This window comes from Peromyscus eremicus, chromosome 1 (genome assembly GCF_949786415.1).
Source record: "Peromyscus eremicus chromosome 1, PerEre_H2_v1, whole genome shotgun sequence".
In the NCBI taxonomy this organism is placed as follows: Eukaryota; Metazoa; Chordata; class Mammalia; order Rodentia; family Cricetidae; genus Peromyscus; species Peromyscus eremicus.
The window spans coordinates 195,146,883-195,169,290 of record NC_081416.1 but is presented as its reverse complement, the minus strand read 5'-3'; the positions used below and the strand labels follow the sequence as shown (position 1 = coordinate 195,169,290).

Below are 22,408 nucleotides of genomic sequence, written 5' to 3'. Positions count from 1 at the left end.
TATAGCCCAGTCTTACTGTGACCACCTCCCAAGTCCTGGGACTACAGGCATATGCTCTCATGCCTGGCTGTATAATGCTGTTTTAAACATGTATGAATTTTTGTATGGACATATATACGTAGGAGTAGATATTCTGGCTCGTGTAGTAACTCAGTGTTTATAGGAGTGACTGACTAGACTGTTTTCCAAAGCAATTGCACTCAGAATGGCAATGAATGGGAACCAACACAAAACTGTTGGGTTTACTTAGCAATGTACTTACAATGTACTAACTAAAATGTACAATGCACTAATAATTGTACTTAAACACTGAGGGGTTTTTTGGTGATATTTTGTTTTGTTGCTTGATTCTCCAGCATGAAATTTGTACATGACAATATTGTGTTGAAAGGTCAAAAGATTGGACCTATATGAGACTTGCCTCTTCTGTCTTCCCACAGCTCTTGGCTACTCACAGCCTACTGCATATGTTTGCTGGATATGTAGCTCCTCGGTTCCTTCATTAGAGCTGAGAACCAACTGAGGTTGCCATGTCTTAATCTAGTGCAATATTTATTAAGATATCCTCAGTGTCTTCATGTGTAACATTGAGATAAATGGCTGGATCTGATAGAAACATCCCTTAGAAAAGTTTTCTTAATAAAAATATTTTGCTATCACAGTCAAGAAGGCTCCCTCAAATAAAGGAATAAGCTTTATTTCTGGTCTGAAGCCAAAGAAGAAAATCCTTGACAATTTGTCTTCATCATTACCGAACTCGGGTTGTTTTCTATATTCTACTTAAGTTATAATTATTCATGGACTATCACAGCTAAGAAACAAGGTTCTCTGGAATTAAGTCCTGTTCATGTTCTTAGTCATCTGTGATCCATGCCGTCTGGTCTCCACACTGTCCAGCACATGCTACACCTTTCCTCTGTTTTCATAGATTCTCCTCTTCTTCATCTTTCTCCATGCTGTCATGACTCCCCACGTTGTCATGACTCTCCACTTGGTCAGCATAATTTGAACTCTCCAATGTATTCTCTGTCGGTAGATTTTTCTCTCCCTTCATTTTCTTCTTCAAAATGTGTTCCCTTCTTTTTGTTCTAATAACTGAAATATAGAAACGATACTATCAAGGTTGGAGTAATGGGAGGATAGATATGAAGACAAAGCAGTGAGGGGGTAATCATAGAAAAAATAAAGCCATTATCAGAGAATAATAAATGTTACTGATCTAAGAAGGATAGTAAAATTTTTAAGATTTTACTTTGGTTTTTGGTTTGGTTTGGTTTTTTGAAACAAGCTCTTGCTGGCTTTGAATTCACCATCCTGCTACCACTTCCCAAGTGCTCTGAATCCAGGTGTGAGCCACCAACCCTCAGCTGAAATTTGAATTTTAAAATTATTACATTCTATGTTCAACCCTTTAAAGTACCCAATAACCCAATGTAATAAAAAGACATTGGAAAATATTTTCCATGGCTTACAAAGGTGGTCAGCCTCAGTAGGCAACAATCATCACTTCTGCTCTTAGTCTCTGTCTCTTTTGGGTTGGGCACATCTAGAATTGTTTAAGAATGAAGTGGAGGATGTTGCTGCATTGGGACCAGACACTGAGCTTTACATGTTGAACCTGAAAGCTTTTACAAAATCAAGCATATGAAGTATTTATGGCATCTTCTCCTCACAATGACATGTAGGCATCTATAATATGCCTGTGTCTCAGATAGGGTCCTTCCACTGGGAGAAATGATTTTTGTTGTATGGACCAGGAACCCATTTCTACACCAGCCTGAGGCAAATGGAATGTCTGCTTGTAGATGTTCTAGATACAGGAATAATGCACCAATCTGTTCAAGGGAAAGTTTCATTCAAAACAAAGGTTGTTTTTTTTTTTTTTCCTAAACACTGTCATAGATTTTTGGAACTGGCCCACATTGAGGATCAAGCAACTAGGCAGCTACCCATTGATCCCTGGGGTGTGATGAGAATGGTTCATTTCTACATCATGAACATCCATCTTCCTTAACTCAGACTCCATTTGATCCCAGTTATATTTTCTTTTGAAAAACTAAGCCACCATTCATTCCCATCCTTGATCTGACAGGACAAAGCACCTGAACCAATGAACTTCCCCAGTTCCTCATTCTCTGGATGTGGTTCAGCAGTCTCAGCCTGGCCATCACCTTCAGAGACCTCCTTTTCATCTAAAAGTGGAATCTCGACATTTTCATACAACGTTGCAAGCTGCTGTTTTTCCTCAGCTTTTACCAGCCGACTGAAGAAGGACAGAGATGAATGTTAGGGCAGATTTTTTTTCACAGTGAATCATCCTGCTTTATATTGAAGGTTTTAAAGTTTTATTCGGGAGGCAGAGCCAGGCGGATCTCTGTGAGTTCGAGGCCAGCCTGGGCTACCAAGTGAGTTCCAGGAAAGGCGCAAAGCTACACAGAGAAACCCTGTCTCGAAAAACCAAAAAAAAAAAAAAAAAAAGGTTTATTTATATGTGTGTTTATAATGGGGAGGGGAGGTGGTGTCAGGTGCCTGTGAAGACCAGGGAGTAGAACATCAGATTCCCTGGATCTGAAGTTACAAGCAGTTGTGGACCACCCAACCAGGATGCTGGAAACTAAACCCCAGTCCTCTGCAAGAACCTAGAGTGCTCTTAACCCTCAGTTGTCACTACAGCCAAGATCATAGAATTTTGTGACTCAAGAGGAATTGCTAATACATGTTGGTAGATGGAGAACAGAGGCAGAAAAATACATTTATGTGAGACTTCAAATTTCTTATCTGGCCTAGTTGATTCATGTCAACAAATACTCTGACAGTCCCAAACCTCATAACTAAAGCAGGGCTGGATGTGAGTGACATACTTAGACTAGCTACAAAATTCAAGGAATTTACAACAGAAACTACTATCAATGCAATATGATATAAAACAAAATTAATGCTGAGAAAGCCACAAGGAACAAAATGTCAAGATTTTAAATAAATGTAGGATATTACTGATAGTTCCTTTTCCAGAGCCTCTAAAACCCTGGCTTAGCCCAGTATAGATCCTGTACTTAATTGGAGCTAAGCAGACAGGTTGGCCAGCGAAGAGCTTGTCACACAAGGCTGAGGACCTGAGTTCAATCCCCAGTACCCACATAAAAAGTCAGATGTGACGGTACACACTAGTAACCCAACACTGAGCAGGCAGAGACAGGCATATTACTACAGCTCATTGGCCACCCATCTAAACTAATTGGTAAATTCTAGATCCCAGAAGATCTCAAATAACAAGATGGATTGCCCCTGAGGAATAGCACCAAAAGTACACCTTGGCCTCCAGCCACACACAGCAACACACTCGCTCACATACAGAAAGATGTTGTTATTTTGTAAACTGGGGCTATTTTAGTATTGATATTTTATAACACTACATTAAAATATCATTCACTCTTGTGGTGGTTTAAATAAAAAATGGTCTCCATAGGCTGATAGGAAGTGGCACTATTAGGAGGTATGGCCTTGTTAGAGGAAGTATACAGAGTGTAGGGTGGGGAGGCTTTGAGCTTCGAGCAATAGAACCCTAACTAAGACAGAAGTTGGTATCAGGGACTGAGGCATTGCTGTGATAGGCCAGACCATGTACATAGTAAGAGCATGGAAGACAGCGGTGCTAAGGGTGATTTGAACTGTGAGGGTCAATTCAAATGTTTCCAGAGGAGAAGAATATGAATATGTGGCCTAGAGACAGTTCTTGTGACATTTTGCCAAAGAATATGGCTGCTTTCTGCCCTTGTCCAAAAAGAAAAATCTGCCTGAGGCTAAGTCGAAGAATTATGGATCAACAGCTTTGGCAGAGGACATTTCAAAACAACCTGACATTAACTCTGTTGCTTGGTTACTAGTGGCCAACACTATGCAGATCGATAATAAAAAGGAGCAAGCTAAGCAAGACAAAAACACAAAATACACAGTTTGAAAAGAAAAGGGGGCACCAGAAAAGAATTTAAAGAAAACCCTGATGCTAAATGGAATTCAGAAAGTGGTGACCTCAGGGTGAAACCCCACCTAGCTAAGCTTTCAACTTCTGAAAAGGAACTTACAGTCTAAATACAAGTGTGGCAGTACAAGCCTTTAATCCCATCATTCAGGAGACAAAAGCAAACATATCTCTGAGTTCAAGGCCAGTCTAGTCTACAGAGAAAGTTCCAGAACAGCCAAGCTTAGGCAGTGAAGGAAACCATCAAAAATGAAAGCTGGTAAAGATGTAATTGAATGAGAGGGCCAGATTACAGCCCTAGCAAGCAGCAGAACTTGGCAGCTTCAGCCATGTGGTTTTTCCTTAAAGAGTCAAAGATAGAAGAAAGCGGTTATGGAATCACCCTCCATGGCTAAGGAAAGCCACTGAGCCTAGGCATGTGTCAGGGATGTCCCTGCATGGATGCTAGAGAGGCCATTGTGTGAAGCTGTGAAGAAGCCTGGATTGCCTTGGAGACCCCAAAATTTTGGAAATGCCACAGCCATGGACACCTCCCAAGGAAAGTTGCTAAAAGGGAGTGGAAGCAGCCAAAGAGTGATAAGTGTGTTGTAGTCAACAAAGCTGAATGGAGTTGGAGATCTGAAGAGCACAGAGATGCAGAGTTTGGAGTTTGCCCAGCTAGTTGTCAGTCTTGTTTTGGTCCAGTATTTCCTCACTAAACTCCCTTTACTCCCTTTTGGAACAGTAATGTATATGCGTGCCACTGTATGTGGGAGGTACATGATCTGCTTTTTGATTTGATTTTGATCTCTTGACTGTAATCTCCTGTAAAGAAACTTTGAATCTTGAACTTTTAAACAATGTTGAGACTTTGATAGACTTTGGGGACTTTTGAAGTTAAACTGAATGTAGTTTTGCATTATGATATGGCCACAAGCCTATGGGGAACAGGGAGTGGAATATGGTGGTTTGAATGAAAAAGACCCCCATAAGGAGTGGCACTATTAGGAGATGTGGACTTATTGGAGTAGGTGTGGCCTTATTGGAGGAAGTGTGTCACTAGGGGTGAACTCTGAGGTTTCAAGTGCTCAAGCCAGGCCCAGTGTCACTCTCTCTTCCTGCTGCCAGCAGTATCCAGATTTTGAACACTCAGCTACCTCCCCAGCACCATGTCTGCCTATTTGCTGCCATGCCTCCCACCATGACAATAATGGACTAAACCTCTGAATTGTAAGCCAACCCCAATTAAACACTTTACTTTATAAGGGTTGCCATGGTCACAGTGTCTCTTCACAGCAATAGAAGCCCTAAGACAATGCTGATTAGTGAATTTTTAAACGTTCCCTTAAAGTTTGCAGTTGAAGTAGCGTCTCCCTCTGGCCACTGTCAGTTCAGCTCTGTATGTGGATCTGTGGATAGCTGATTCTGTTTGGTGTGGAAATGGATGACAGTGTTTTACTTTCTCCCAATATATTGATCCACCTAGCTCTACGTGACCTGGGTAATAAAAAATACTTTGATGATTAGCTTAATTGTATTCTAAAGAGCAGTGATAGAGAAAAAGCAGGGGTAGCATCCTAGATACAGGTTGTGAGATGGCAAAAAAAAACATTCTCACAAAATAGTTCACTAAATGTATTAAAGATGTTGATTCAGAAAGAGTGAAGCATTGGTCCCAGATATAAATTTTTGAGGATTCAAAAACATACAGGAATGAAGATAACTACTTTAATTCAAAGTTTTCAAATATTGATATGAATACAAAAAATCCACAATAAGTCAAATATCTGGAAACAATCTGTGCTCAGCATCGTGGTACATATCTATATTCCCAGCTCAAGGCACAGGCTTGACAGAATAACAATAAATTGTAGGCTATCATGGGCTAAATTGTGAGACTCTGTGTCAAAAAAATCCTTCTCAAAAATAAGTTTCTTTCTTATAAATGTCTTCATTTGCTATAGTCAGGTGGCCAGCAACTTTAAAGGAAGTTTGTACTTTCTTTGGCTGTTTCTGTAAGATGTAATAGAATTCTAGACTGAACCAGAATGTGGTCTAAATAGCATGATGCCACTTTGGCTTAATAGTTTCAAATTGACCACATCACTTTGAAAAAGCTCCAACCAATGTGATTAAAGTATGTTGTGTGAAATTCCCAATGAAGAAATAAAAACATTTTAAGTATTTTTAAAAGATAAGAGTTTCACCTCAATATCTAAATTCTAAAAACCAGTCAGTCAGCAAAGTGATTGTCACCCTAGCCTGAGGACCTCAGTTAAATCTCAAGGACCTGCATAAAAAGCCAGGTGTGTTGGTACACACTTGTAACCCCAACACTGGGGAGGTTCTGCTATTTCAATTCCACTAAATTTTAATCTGGCCTACTTTTCTTCTCCTTCTCCTCTTCCTCTTTCTCCTGCTCCTCCTCCTCATCCTCTCCTTTCTCCTCTTCCTTCTCTTCTTCCTCCTTTGCTAGCATAACCAACAATCCACACTTTGGAATACACTGGTCTGGAAATGTAGTATGATCATAATAATTTAGTAATTAGAAGAAATGTCATCATCATCATCACCATCCTCTGACACTAAATAATTTCCTTGTGTATTTCCTGCCTTATTAGTTAAGAATGGGGGAGGCATATACTTACTGTATCATATAGGAGATTATGAGTCCACATATCAGGGCAACAGCAAAGGCTATACTTGAAACTGAAATTACATGAACAAGACCAGGTCTACGTGGAATTATTACTAAAAAATGGAAAGAAAAGAAGTTTGTTACAAAATAAAAGGAAACAAACACTAAATTTGGCAATACTTTTACAAATGACATCCCTAATTTTGAAAAATACTGAAGTTAGAGATCTCCCATTTAGGGCTGAGTACTCCCAAGTCTCTCAGTCTCTGTATGTTGTCCAGTTGTGGGTCCCCATGTTAATTCCAATCTATCACAAGAAACCTCTCTGATAAGAGTTAAGTGATACTCTGATCGATGGGTATAGTAGTATGTCATTTTATTGCTGTTCTGTTAGCAAAATAATAGTAGCAAGTTTTCCACTAGGACTCATGACCTATTAAGTATCTGGTCCTTGGCCACATAAGCAGTGTCAAGTATGGCTCCATCTCATTGAGTGGAACTTAAATCCAATCAAAGGGTAGTTGGTTACTCCCATAATATTTGTGCCACTATTACACCAGCATATCTTGCAAGTACGTCACTGTTATAAGTAGTATTGTAGTTATTTTAGCTAAGTGATACTAATGATTATGCAGAAGAGGAGGCAGGAAGATTGTAAAAGGCAAAAGTGGTGGATGATCCACAGAAACAAGCTTTTCCAGACACAATAGAGTTGATACACATATGACTATAACAGCATGCACAAGACCTACCAAAGTTTAAACCAGATAAAAATCTCAGGAAATGAGAATAGGAAGTGGACACAAAGTCCCATCCTTATCCAGGAAATTATTTGTGATTGATACTTCCTGGGAGAGGAAAATCAGCTCTCTCCTATGAAGTGTCACTTCGTATATCAACCACACTCCAAGGCAGGCCCCATGCCCAGGAGAAGCTGGCCAAAACAAGACTTACTCCATGGGGTTCTTTTTAATGTGCTTTTTGTTTAGGTACTTTTTGTCTTATGTGGTTTTGTTTTGTTGTTGTTGATAGTTTTGATTTTCAGTTTTAGTTTTGGGGGCTTGGAATATTTTTAGAGAAAGAGATTGTGACGTTGGGTGGGTACAGAGATGGGGAGAATCTAGGAGTAGTTGGGAGGAAGAATATGATCAAAATATATTGTGTAATTTTTAGTTAAAAATTAATTTTTAACAAATTCTGAGGCTACCTCTGTATCACATTTGCAGTCAAAGACCCCTCTCTTTCTCTCTCTCTCTGTCTCTCTCTCTGTCTCTTTCTCTGTCTCTCTGTCTCTCTGTCTCTCTGTCTGTCTCTGTCTCTCTCTGTCTCTGTCTCTCTGTCTCTGTGTGTCCATCTCTGTCTCTCTGTCTCTGTCTCTGTCTCTCTTTGTCTCTCTCTCTCTCTCTCTCTCTCTCTCTCTCTCTCTCTCTCTCTCACTCTCTCTCTCTCTCTCTCCTGTCCTGGATGTTAACTGTCATGTATCCCCTGCCATTGCAGACTCTCCTTTGGAGCCTTAAGCCAAACTTTTCCTCCTATACATTGATTTGGATCATGGTATTGTATCACAGCAACAGAAAAGTAATATACATAATAAAAGAAGACAAGAGAACTCTTCAAGACACTGATACTTTCTACAACACCTCCATTGAGGAGATGCCCTGCAACATTGCTGACCTCATTTGAGGGTCTGTCCCGCTACCTAGCCCTAGCTAGTATTTCAGTCTTGGAATCCTGAAAAATAACTGAAGAATAGAGAGAAGGGACCCAAAGAATGGGCATTCTCCTCCTCCTCCTCCTCCTCCTCCTCCTCCTCCTCCTCCTCCTCCTCCTCCTTTCTCTTCCTCTTCTTATTCTTATTCTTCATATTCTTATTCTTTGAATGAGCATCAATTTTTAAAGGAGAAAAAATACTGCCAGGCATTCTAGGACATGCCTTTAATCTCAGCACTAAGCAGGGAGAGACAAGGGGATCTTTGTAAGTTCAAAGCCAGCTCAGGCTACATAGTGAGATCCTGTCTAAAAGAAAATGTTAATGTGAGACTGCAGAGCCCATATGTACAGAAACAATTTTGAGGCTGGAGTGATGGCTCAGTAGGTAAAAAAGTACCTGCCACCAAACCTAACAACTTAAGTTTGATCCCCCTACAGAGTGGAAGGAGAGAATCAAGTCATGAAAGATGTCCTCTCATGTCCATCTATCCACAGGCACCATACACACAGAGACACAGAGACACATTTTAATTCATTAATAATGCAATAATTTTAATTTTTTCCAATTTTACTTCCCCAAACCCCAGACTTTCTTCTTGTGGTCACCTCCTACTGGAGCCCTCATTCTTACACTATGGATGTACTGGTCACTATAACAACACCTATCACCTATAGATTTACCAACCCATACATAGCAACCTGTAATCTGTAGATAAACTGACTCCTCCTTGCCCATAGATATTCTAACCCTTGATAGTAACTCTTGTCACCAGGCACCTACCATGTGTCACCTTGGCTTATGATCAAGATATTGCCCTAATGGTCTCAAGGTGTAAGATGCTATAATAAGAAGAAACTACAAGGCAATTCATGGCGTAATCCCAGATACCTTCATTCCAAGAGTTGAACCTGGGGACTGCAGAACGTGGCATGAACTCATGAGAGATCTCTGTCGGCTCAGGTGTATCACTATTCTGTGATGTTCCTGAAATTTAAAAATAAAAAGAATCATTTTGTACAAAATATTATTTTATACAAAAATATTTTTAGTCGGCTGTTTGAAACCTGGGGCCTATGCAGGGTCCCTTGGCTCGGCCTGGGAGGAGGGGACTGGACCTACCTGGACTGAGTCCACCAGGTTGATCTCAGTCTGTGGGGAAGGCTTTGCCCTGGAGGAGATTGGAATGGGGGGCGGGCTGGGGGGAAGGTGAGGGGGGCGGGAGGGGGGGAGAACAAGGGAATCTGTGCCTGTATGTAGAACTTAATTGTATTGCAAAATAAAAATTTAAAAAAATACATTTTTAAACAAAAGCAATTGGGAAAGCAAGTTTATTGGACAGCCACCTGTGAAGCCTGACCACTTGAGGTGACTACCTTTTGTGTCACACTTGGTCTTTTCTCTCCTCCTGTTGCTCCACTGAAAGGAGAGTTTTCCTAACAATTGAACAATGCCCTGATGTCAGACCTCAGTGGAAGGAGTCAACCATGCCTAAGAAAACAATAGGAATGTAAAGCACTAACTACACATATGGGATGTGTGGTGCATGGGGTCCACTCTATAGTCCTGCCAGACTTCCTGTACACCTTCAACTGTTCACAATGAAACACTGCAGAAAAAAGAACATGGGCTCTTGATAGTTTAATTATAATAAGAGCTGAAAACTTCCCACTATCCTGGGCATGAGGGAAGGCCTAAGAGACCTGGGCAAAGGAGGCATTCATAGTCTTGGGGAGAGGCAATGACTAAAGCAGAGTTGAGAAACAAGAGGAAAGAGCTTGAGATGCTGAGTTTTGGGAATTTTTATGTGAAGTTTGCTACAAATAGGGAGTGAGAAGACTATTGTAGAGATCCAAACTGGTCAAAATACAAAGGTTAAGGGACTAGGGGTGTTCAATCTGAACTGGTACATATACAATGCAACAACTATACACAAGACAAAGAGAATATCTCAGAAGATGGGGTAGAAAAACTAGTAAGAGTCAAAGAACCAGGATGCTCCTGGGAGATAGTGTCTTCTAGACATGACAGAGAAGATGCTTCTACAAAGACTCAACACTATGGTTGCCTAAACAAGACTTGCATAATGACAATGCCAGTTGACATACCAACCTGGAATGGAGACATTTCACAAATCCCAGCCCATAGATGAAGAGCTGCAGACCATCAATGGCTGTGGAGATAGGCAGAATCTGAATTTTGCAGGGACTAGTACCTATATTGGTTATCCAATCTCAAGTGGTCAGCCTTAGAGAAATGTGCATGCCAACAGCACAATGAACTCAGTAGGATGCATGTGTGTGTGTGTGTGTGTGTGTGTGTGTGTGTGTGTGTGTGTGTGATAACAATAATAATTTTAAAAGAAGTGAATTTTATAGGGAGTGATGAGGGGATGGGAGGAATTGGAGAGGATGGGGGATGAAAATTATATAAATACAGTACTCATGTATGAAATTATCAAAAAATAAAAATTAAAAATACAAATCAAGAATGCTGAGTGAGGAATCAACTCCTGGCAGGCATTTATTTAACAGATATGAAAAGACCCAGAAGGAACTTCTAAGGTGGGAAAAACAGCAAGGCAGAAAGGTGGCCTTTCATCTAAAGAGAACTCTGTGGCAAGCGGTCTTGAGAAAGCAGAAAAGCCAAGAGCAAAGAAGCCCTGGAAAATCAGCAACAGGACTGTGAGGGATGGTTGCATATTCTATGCCACCCAAAGGGAGCTGGAGCTCTTACTCAGCCGCCTCTCTGCTAATCCCTAGTGAGTATCAAGTGGCAGCATCGCAAATCGACTCTTCAAAGGGAGTGGCTTTTATCTACTTTGCACCTAGGTACTGTCTACACTGGTGATCATACATACCAGTACCCTCCAGAGCTCCACATCGTACCAGCCTGGGCAAGGTCATGGATCCCACCTCTACTCCCAGTTCCCTCACTCACCTTTACTTGTCTGGGATTCTGAGGACTTCAGAGTTGATGCACCTAGAAGGCCATTGAAGGGGACCCAAGAGAAGAGATTGATTTAAGACAGATTTAGGGAAATGGGGAAATAATTTGGTAAATAGACAAGGATGTCAACACAGGGTTTCCAGAGAGTAAAAAATATAAATGTTAATAAATCTATCCCAGTATCTTGCAGGCATATAAGTTTGCCAAAATCATGGTATCCTATTTATATCTCCTGCTTTATTTTGTGACTGTGAGATTTTACAGTCATGTGACCTGAGAAACTCCCTTCCAGGATAAGGACATGAAAAGACAGAGTTGAAAGCTGTTGTGCTTTATCACAAAGACACAAAGGGAGCAAAGGCCAGTGAAGCCATCATTAACAGCCTTTCCTTGGATGCAGATGAGATGTGACTGTATCATTGGCATAGCCTCTCCCTTGTATAGAAGTGAGATTCCATTCTTCTCTTATGGGGAGACATACAAGACTTCAAAGATCATCAGGCTTAGTTCCACTGTTTTAAGATAAATAATTTCTTATCTTTTTTTGTAGTCGTTGTTGTTGGTATTTTTTTTTTTTTTTTTTTTTTTTTAGAAAGAGTGCCACTAAGTATCCCTAGAGGGTCTGGAACTTAAGAGAATCATCTATCCGCCCCTGTCTTCTGAGCGCTGGGTCTTAAAATGTGAACCATAGCCGGGCGGTGGTGGCGCACGCCTTTAATCCCAGCACTCGGGAGGCAGAGCCAGGCGGATCTCTGTGAGTTCGAGGCCAGCCTGGGCTACCAAGTGAGTTCCAGGAAAGGCGCAAAGCTACACAGAGAAACCCTGTCTCGAAAAACCAAAAAAAAAAAAAAAATGTGAACCACAAAGTCTGGCCAAATGATTTCTTATTATAACTTTGAACTGAACAGGAAACTCTTTTCCTGCTGACTGGCTTTCAAAGTGTTGGAAGGTGCTATGTACACTGATGGGGTTGGAAGGACACCCAGCACTGGACCCTACATGCTACAATACTGATCTTCCAGGCAAGATCTGCCCACTGATATGACAGTGACAAAGATGTAGGTATACCCCATGCATGCCTGGTGCCCAAGGAATTCAGAAGAGGTCCCCTGGAATTGATGTTACAGACAGTTATGAGCCATCATGTGGGTGCTGGGAATCAAACCTGGGTCCTCTGAAGAGCAGCCAGCTCTCTTAACCACTGATCTATCTCTCTAGTTACGCCCGTATGCTTATACCCATATATTTGTGCTTCCCACAACCTGAGTCAAATAAGCTTCTTGTTACAGTAAGCAGTGGTTAATGCACAGATGCATTACTGTTCAAACTGATAGAAATATATGACTGTAGGTGCTCAGCTATAGATGGTATGTTGTAGAATATTATTTTAATGTGTGTTATTTTTGTTTATGTTGTATTTGCAGTTTAACTTCACAGTTTAACTCTGTGAAGCTGTGTTACTGTAAAACTCCTGATGGTCTAATAAAGAACTGAATGGCCAATAGCAAGGCAGGAGAAAGGATAGGCAGGGTTGGCAGGCAAGGAGAAATCTGGGAGGAGAGAAAGAGAGAGCAAGAGAATAAGGAGATGAGGGCATCAGGGACCAGCCACCCAGCTACACAACCAGCAATGGAGTAAGAAAGAAAGGTATACAAAAATAGAGAAAAGTAAAAGCCCATAGGCAAAGGCAGATGGGTTAAAGTTAAGAAAATCTGGCAAGAAACAAACCAAGCTAAGATTGGGCATTTATAAGTAATAATAAGTCTATGGTCTATGTGTGTATTTATTTGGAGCTGGGTGGTGGGCCTCCAAAAGAGTAAAAGAGTAAAACCAACAACAACAATGATATATCTGTTATTAACTATACACATACACACACACACACACACACACACACACACACACACACACACACACAAACACACACACACATATACACACACCTTAAAGCTTAGAGAACACTGGGGAAGAAGGAGGCAAGAAAACCAGAAGATGGGAAGCATGTTGTGAAATGTTATCCTCTGGACATAACATGGCTCTTGCACTCATGAACAGCAGCTGTGATTATCTGTACACAATCAAGTCAATTAAAACTTCCAGCATGGAGGAAGAAGGGCTTCCAAGGCCCCACCCCAACTGAGGATTTTATTGGAAGTTGACATTCGTTAGGAGGTGGACAGTCACTTGTCTTTATGATTGTTGCCCATGTTAGGTTCCCAATGCCTTGGAAAATGACCCTGCACCACATGAGCACTAACTGGACTCTGAAGTTGGAAAAAATTAATTTAAATTATAAATGGAAGACACAAAGCTTTGGGGTGAGATGTAATAAGGGTACTGTACAGAGGAGGAGCAACAGAGAGGGGGTGGGTATAATTAAGAAACATTGATACATGTATGAAACTTTTAGAAAAGAAATACAAATTTAAATTTAAAAGATAAATGGTTTTTGTTCTTTTCTTTTCCAGAGCTGAGGACCAAACCCAGGGCCATGATTTTTCTTCTTAAATTAAAAACCACAGCCTAGTGGACAAATGGCACATGTCTATAATTCTAGCATTTGAGAGGCTGACAAAACAGGGTTCTGAACTGCAGGCCAGCCCGGGCTATATAGTGAATACCTATTTTTAAAAATGAGCCCAGAAAGTGTAGGGTATTATAAATAATGCAGGATCTTTGCAAAGCTTCTGTGTCTGGACCCTTGAGCTCGATAAGCCACTGAAACATTTACAGCAAATTACAACTGAAGTCATTCATAGAATTGAGATAGACTCAAGGTTGCTCTGCACACTGATTAAAGTGAAAGGCAATGGAAGAAAACAGTAGCCCTTAATGAGAAACACAAAGCACACTGAGGCACAGAGTATTTGATTTCCTTTCAAATGTTTGTCTAACTCTTCTCTGGACTTCACTACTAGCAAATACTCAAGACATATTCATACTACAACACACATATATACCACATATGTATATATACCACACCCACACATCACATATATACACAACACATGCCACACATGCATGCACACACACATACACCACACATACCATACACATACAATACACCACATACACACACCACACCACACACACACAAACCCCACATATGCACATGCACACACAAATACAAACACACACACACATACACACACACACACACACACACACACACAACCATCCAGTTCTTATCCTCACCTCAATAAGTAAGGCAATGACTTACTTGTAGGTGTTAGAGTTATTGCGTTTTCTGGAGCTATTGAATTGGGGCCTCCGGGTTTTTCCGTCAGCGCTTTTGGTGCTTGTAACTGTACACTCCCTTGAAAAGAAAACTTGTAGCAGTGAAATGTAATTAACTCCCTTTTATTTCCTAGAAACAAGTCTTTAGTGCCCCTGAAATGAGGAAGGTCATTGCTGAAGCTACCTGGTGGGCCTGCTCTTTTCCCAAAAGGGTAAAGATCATCTACATAAGGCAAGCAGACATGAAGTAGGCATTCCAATAAACACCAAAATAAAAACAGAGAAGAGCTCCGAACCTTCTTCATTATTCTAAAATTATCAGTTCTTTTTCATACATGAGAAAGAAATACTTATCTAACAGCCCAGCGACTGGAGCAGTGAGACACTCTGCCTCCCATGGAATGTTTGGGTTCTGATTTAGAGCTCCCGGTATGAGGTCAGCTTAACACATGGCCCTGAAATTCCTTCCTGGAACCAGAGCAGCCAAGGAGACTGACTACATGAGCCAGGTGTCCTATGGTAAGGCAGACAGGAAAGAGACCAGGCTCCTGCCTTCAGGGAGATTGCAGATTAGGGAGGAGGTGGTCAAGAGTCTTGATTCAGTGTGATAAATCATAAGAAAGTGACAGATGCTAGCTGCCATGCCACACATGTATAATCCCAGCACTTAGGGGGTACAGGTGGAAGGCTCAGCAGTTTGAGGTCATCCTTAGCTATATAACAAGTTAGAAACTTCAAGGCCAGCCTGGGCTGCATGAAACCTTGTCTCAAAAATAAATCACAACAATAAAACCCAGAAGGCTGCTAGAAAGCAGTAGACTGTATTGTAGTAGAGGCTCACTTTTTGAAAAAAAAATGTCTGGATTCTAAACCTTATTCTTTTTATTCATTCTTTCACAAATTCTTATACTTACAGAACTATATACTATGTAAATACACAAATATATAAAATACTTTGATCATAATTCTGCCAACCCTCTTTTTTAAACTTCTTAATACATTTTTAAATTAAAATATAATTATATCACTTCCCCCTTCCCTTTCTTCCCTCCAGCTCCTCCCATGTCCCCCCACTGCTGTGGATATCGCTATATGTAAATAAACTCTGATTGGCCAATAGCCAGACAGGAAGTATAGGCGGGACTAACAGAGAAGAGAATTGAGGGAACAGGAAGGGAAAGGAGAGACTGCCTGGAGCCGCCGCCAGGACAAGGAAGATGTAAGGTACCAGTAAGCCATGAGCCATGTGGCAAAGTAAAGATTAATAGAAATGGGCTAAATATAAGAGTAAGAGCTAAACAATGACAGGCCTGAGCTAATGGCCAAGCAGTTTAAATAATGTAAGAGTTTGTGTGTTTATTTTATAAGTGGGCTCTGGGACTGGCGGGACTTGGTGGCAGGAGCTGGAGAAAAATTCTCCAGCTACACCCCACCCTCAAACTGATACCCTGTTTTCTTGTTACATGTAACGTATTACTGTTACATATATATGTACATACATGTTATACACATAGATAGACAGACAGACAGATAGATATGACAGATGATAGATAGATAGATAGATAGATAGATAGATAGATAGATAGATAGATATGACAAATAATAGATTAGATAGATAGATAGATAGATAGATAGATAGATAGATAGATAGATAGATAGATGACAATAGAAAGAGAGAGACAAATATACAAGTACAACTTGTTCAGTCTGTTTTATTGTGTTTATGATCATACAATGGGGCTGACCACATTGTATTAGATAACTGTAGGGAGAGAAGAAAGCCCTAAATTAGTGAAGACCTGAGTGAATGAATATATGCTCTTGACATAGGCATGCCCATTTCAAGGACCTCAGAGCCTCAAACCTATTGAGGAATGGCAAGACCCCTCACACACACACACACAACCCCTGCCCAGGAAGGTGAGGCTCAAGGACATGGCAAAGCCTTCCTCTGGTCCAAGTGTGGATGTTGACTGTGTATGCAGAAAAATGTCCACCAAATGTCTTCACCCAAGTGTTTATGGCCTGAAGACTGCTCTCCTCCAGAGACTGCACCTACCAAGATCAGAAAAATCTGTCCCTTTGATCCATCCATATAACACAAACCCTGCCTCCATAACCATATATGATAGTCCTGCCTCCTCCTTGTTCAGCTGTATGCAGTAACACTACCTCTCATTTCAACTCCAAATAATAAGCACACTTAGCTTCCAGGGTGCTGAGGTTTCTCCAGCAAAGAGCAGAGGGCACCCAATGCCAGCTTTCCTGCATGTCCCTGTATCTGTCTGTCTTTTCTTCACTCCCTCACTGATCCCAATCAGATCTGTCCCTGGAGCTATGCTAGATGAATCAGATAAAACAATTAAGGGGCTCATCCCTGGCTAATTCTCCTTCTCTCAGCAGTCATTAGCTGCCTATAGATAGCTCTTTGTCTAGAGACAGGATCCTGTGAGATTTTCTCTCTTCCTTGTCAGTGTGTCTACTGATAATGCCATTGTTCAGGTCTTGTTTATGTTTTTTATCATTTCTAGGAGAGATGATCTCACAGCAGGCTTCTTGATATCTTGCCTGTTACAAATTCTCTGCTCCTCTTCTGTGATTTTTCCTGAGCCATAGATGCAGGGACTGTGGTGTAGATGTATCTACAGGAACTAGAATCCTCACCATTCATTGATCTCTGCAGTGTGTCCAGTTGTAGTTTTCTGTAATTGTCTTTATTGGCTGTAAAGAAAATCTTCCTTGATTTGAGGTGATAACTACAATCATCTATGGGTATAAGGCCAATATTTAGAATGTAGTTAGGAATTATGCTGACCTAGCAAAATGGCAGTAGTACATCTAAGATGCATGACCTCACTAGTCCTAGGTAGTTGGCTAGAATTCTAGTACCAGACATGTTTTCCTTCCTGTTGAGTGTCTAATCAGCTTTAAGTCCGATTAGACATCTGTTTGTTACTACCAACATGTGAGGGCCACTATTGCACCTTTATGGATATCTTGCCATGCTGACCATTGTTGTGGTTCATAGGTATCACAGCTATTAAGGACTATTAATTGTTTCCCTCCCTTGGTAGCTTGCATAATCCTTTCTGGAACTATTGGAAGCTAGACCTCAGGAAAGGAGCTTTTGGGTTATACAGCTTGAATCATTCAAGTCCTGTGCCCTAAGTATACAATGTCATCATCAATAAGGACTGACAGGGAAGACAGGGCAGGACCTCAAGACAGGAACCTGGAGGCAGAAATTGGACCAGAAACCATACAGGAATGTTACTTACTAACTTTGTTCCTCATGAGTTGTTCAGCCTGCTTTCTTATACTATCCAGGACCACCTGTCCATGACTAACACCATCAGTAGTGAGCTGGGCCCTCCCACATCAATCATTAATCAAAAGAAATGCTGCAGACTTGCCTACAGGCCAATCTTACATATTTTCTCAGTTAAGATTCTCTCTTCCCAAATATATCTAAGTTTTTGTCAAGTTGACAAAAACCAACCAACACAACTCTACACATATACAAAGCAGCCACTCACTGCCTCTAGCTCTTCAGGAAGGAGTAGAACCTCATGAGTCTCTCCCCCAGTCAATGATGAAATGCCCTCAGGCCCAATCCTGTGTGGGTCCTGTATGGGTAATCATAGACACTGTGAATTCATGAGTACAATGACCATGTTATGTCCAGAAGATATCCTTTCAAAACATACTTCCCCATCCTCAAACTTTTAGATTCTTTCCATTTGTTTTCTATGATGCTTCTTGAGCCTTGGAGGAAGTGATATAGATATTCCATTTAGGACTAAACATTCCACCATTACTTATTCTCAGTACTTTGACCAGTTATGAGTCTCTGCATTAACCCTTGCCTGCATAAGCTTCTTTGATAAAAGCTGAGAGTACACTAATACATAGATAGAAAAATATGGATATAAGAAGAGATTTTGACATGCCCATTCAGTAAAAGAATTATAATAAGTTCCTCACTAAGGCCTATGACCTCCCAGCTATAGATACCCCAATGCACTCTAAAGCTAAATTTTTGAGTTTCATCAATTCACTTAAATCCCCTCAGCTTCAGTTTGCTCATGTGTAAATCCTAGAAAAAAAATAGTACCTAGTTCACAGGGTTAGTGAGTTAAACAGTGCAATCCTTCACAGCTCAGAAAAACAGAACTGATGGTTTTGGCTTGTTTTATAATTTGGATATATCTACACAGGCACCCAATTCTCCTGCACAGACCCTTCCTCTTTGTGGCACAAACCTTCCTCCAATCTCCTCCAAGGAGGGTGCACCTGAGAGCAGATGCTCCCTAATGACTGCTGTCTACTCTACCTGCATAAAGTTTTTCTCTGTGTGATGTCACAAGGCAGGGTGGTTGCCAGGGTAAAAGAGTATCTTCAGAAGCCAAGGTTCTCCAGCCCTCACAGACTGAAGACCATGCAACTGAGGAAACCCCACATATACTGCCCATGTTTCACTCCTACTTCTGTCTGCAAGGCCAAGGTAATTTGCCTCTTCTCCTCTGAAGTGACTACTTAATCCTTCCACCATTTGAACATCTGTCTAAAATTGCAACGTCCTCTTCCTGTGGCCCCACTTCACATTCAACCCTACTTTCTCCTCCCCATAGGCAACAGGAGCAGACTGGACGAAATCATGGGTTTTAATCTAATGAGGTCAGGTTGCACAAAACCTAGTCAAGAATTCAGTGCAAACTGGGAGTGTAGCTAGGTGGTAGAACATTTGCCACCCTAAAGGCTCTGGGTTTGATCCCTAGAATTACAAAAGCAAACCAAACAATCTACTTATGCTATGGTATGCCACCAAACACCCACACAGCATAATAGCTGTTATGCTGGCCAACAGAGCACAGGGCTAAGAAAGTCTCAACTCTCATAGGAGTTCACAACCTTGTATGCTATTAATAGGGAAAGAGAGCCAACAATAAAGAACCAAAAATAAAAGGCATGTTACATGGCAGCTTGTACTATGAAACAATTTTTAAGCATGGCAATGAGATGAAAGTGAATTGGCTGGAAAATCAGAGAGGATTGCCAAATAACCTTAGAGCTGGGGCCCAAATGAGAGGGGGAAGGGTAGCGCAACCGAATGTTTGATCACTCAGAGTGAAAGAGTACATATTTTCTCTTCGCTGTCTCCTGCATTTGCATGTTTCTGTCTTCCTTCTTCCTGAAGAATCATCTCAATTTATTTCAGTAGAGATCCCCTTTAGTTCACCTGGATATTTCCTCATTTCCAGAAAGATGTTCTTTCCCAAGGCAGAATTTTCTATTTGAGATAACCTTCTGCAAGAGTAGGATTATGAGACAGACACCATGCCTGGAAACTCTGAAGGACATTCCTAATGAATCAGTTGGGACTAGAGTGGTTGCTTAGAAATTAAGAACATTTTCTGCTCTTCCAGAGGACCTGAGTTTTGTCCCCAGCACCTACATAGTAGCTCACAATCATCCATGACTCCAGATCCTGCCTACCAGGCGATCTGGCACCTTCTTCTGACTTTTATTGCTCTGGTTCTTTGCTATGATCCAACTTTTAGTCATTGCTTTCCATAGTCGATTTACTGTGTTTCACCAGCTTGAAGATATTTCCAGTCATCTCATCAAATGTTGTGGGGCATTCATCATGGAGTGATGAGGGACACATCTTTATATATTCAGGTTTAAGTGTTCTCTGCAGGGCCCCTTTGTTTTGAGGACAAGTCAAACCTGTTCAGGGCTCAACCTCACCTCAAATTTACTATCATTGCTTTCACATGATTCTTGATCCCAATGACATGAAACACTCCTTACTAATATTCTGCCCCCATGAATGATGCCAGCCTTTTGTGTCATATGTGCAAGGCCACCAGTTGCTACCAGTTTCCACTTCACCAGCTCTGCCAACTCCTTTCTTGCCTAGTCAGTCATCCTATAGAATCACATCTTTCTCCATGTGAACGCTTCTCTCCTGTCCCTGGTGCTGTATCTTTAATATACACTATTCACTGTATTTCCTTCAGAGAACTCATTACTTACCTTTAATTTTTGAGTTGGTATGTCTGCATATATTTGAAGGTCAGAGGACAACCTGTGTGAGTCAATTCTTCTTCCACCATACCAGTCCCAGATACTGAACTCAAGTCATCAAGCTTGGTGGCATCACTCACCTTTTCACATTTAGTATTTCCTTTACCAAGTTTTCCATGGCAAGGATGATATTTAATGATGACCATGTTCCATTTCTCACAACATATGCACCTAGTAGGTGCTCTGGCTCAGCTGACCAGATGAGAGGAAAAATCTTATCTGTACCAACACTGATGAAAAACCACCTTGTGAAGTGTTATTGCTAAAATACTTGAGTCTAGCTGGAGTGACTGTGGTGGGAAAGTAGGGACCAATAGAGTCCAGTGGGGAAGGGGGCAAAGGTGGTGCTGGGAGGAAGAAACCTGTGAAGGAATCACTCCAGGTGAACTGTGTTCAAGGATGGTCAAGTCCCCACACAACTCGACCTTCCGTGTCCACTTGTTCCTCATTCTCTTTTGCTTCCAAGCCCTTCATCTCACTTCTCTGTCCCTACCTTTCTCATTCCTCCCCTTAGGCTCACCTCACTTTTACCACCTCTACAGCATAGCATCCAATAGGAGTCAAATGTTTTTATCAAATGACACCCTGAGTCTCAAGTGACCACAGACTGAAACCATCAGCCAACATAAACCTGCCTGCCTTTTCCTTGGGTATTTTGTCACATCAATGGGACGCTAACACAACAGTCAATGAGAACAGTAAGGGATATTTCAGCACAAGGTAGAGGGTTCCCAGAACGACAATGAAGGCACTGTGGGAGATGGAGGGCTTAAATGTCAGTAGCAGCCACTAGAATTTCAAGATCAGAACATAGATTTATCAAAATGTGTTAGAATCAGAAATAAGTGTGATACAAAGTAATGTAGATGCAGAGGCAGAAAAGAACACATTAAGATGTGCAGATGATAAGCCCAAAGTGTGAGACTATAGCTAGAAACGAGTCAAACCTGTGTTTTAGAGGGAAGGGACAGAGAGCAGTCTACATGAGGGAAAGTAAGAAGAGGAAAAAAGCAGTCACCTTGGACAGGACACAATGGGCACAGCTGAGACCTGTAGGTAGGAAATTGAAGCAGCAATTCACATAACTGAATGGAAGTGGACTGGGCAGGCTTGAGTTGGGGAGTAATGGGAGACAAGTCAGAAGGACAATGATCTGAACCATATATAAATAATCTGGCATCAAGATAATAAAAGGGGGGCTGGAGAGATGGCTCAGTGGTTAAGAGCACTGACTGCTCTTCCAGAGGTCCTGAGTTCAATTCCCAGCAACCACATGATGGCTCACAACCATCTGGTGCCCTCTTCTGGCCTGCAGTCATACATGCTGTATACATAATAAATAAATAAATTAAAAATTTAAAAAAAAAGATAATAAAAGGGATCCTAGGAGTGCTAGACAAACTACCACCAATAGTCCTGACTCTCCAGTGTCATGTAAGCATACGTAAGAAGTGATAGAGAATTCTTCCAGGAAATGGGACAGTAGTCTGGAACTTTGAAGGAAGTACTGAAGATTAAAACCTAGACCTTGCACCTGCAAAAGCTAAGCAAGCCCTCCATCCTGTACTACACTCTTAGCCCTAGAACTTTCTTTCGACTCCTAGTATAGACTCACCATGGAAGGCCCATTTAAAAATACTTTTATGAGATAATACTGCTTGCTAATAAGGTTATAAAATAAGATGCCAGAGTGCTTATGGACTATTGCATACAATATATGGAACTCCTTGGGAATCTAGAAATCTGAGAAATGGGGCTTCTTTGGGATATTAAAATGCAAGATTAATATCATTTTGACAGTATGATTCTAAATACATTTTTTTCACTC

At 41.1% G+C, this 22,408-nt stretch overlaps 1 protein-coding gene across 1 annotated transcript; it reads right to left on the bottom strand.

The window, feature by feature from the left end:
• Nucleotides 1-681: 681 nt before the first annotated feature.
• Nucleotides 682-18,804, bottom strand: C1H19orf18 (chromosome 1 C19orf18 homolog). The gene is made up of 7 exons (XM_059245349.1): nucleotides 18,753-18,804; nucleotides 14,474-14,569; nucleotides 11,245-11,286; nucleotides 9,196-9,291; nucleotides 6,607-6,709; nucleotides 2,103-2,263; nucleotides 682-1,095 (listed from the first exon to the last, which is right to left on the bottom strand). Exons 4-7 carry the CDS (start codon nucleotides 9,236-9,238, stop codon nucleotides 923-925), a joined length of 480 nt encoding a protein of 159 aa, XP_059101332.1. The 5' UTR covers nucleotides 9,239-9,291; nucleotides 11,245-11,286; nucleotides 14,474-14,569; nucleotides 18,753-18,804; the 3' UTR covers nucleotides 682-922.
• Nucleotides 18,805-22,408: the final 3,604 nt, after the last annotated feature.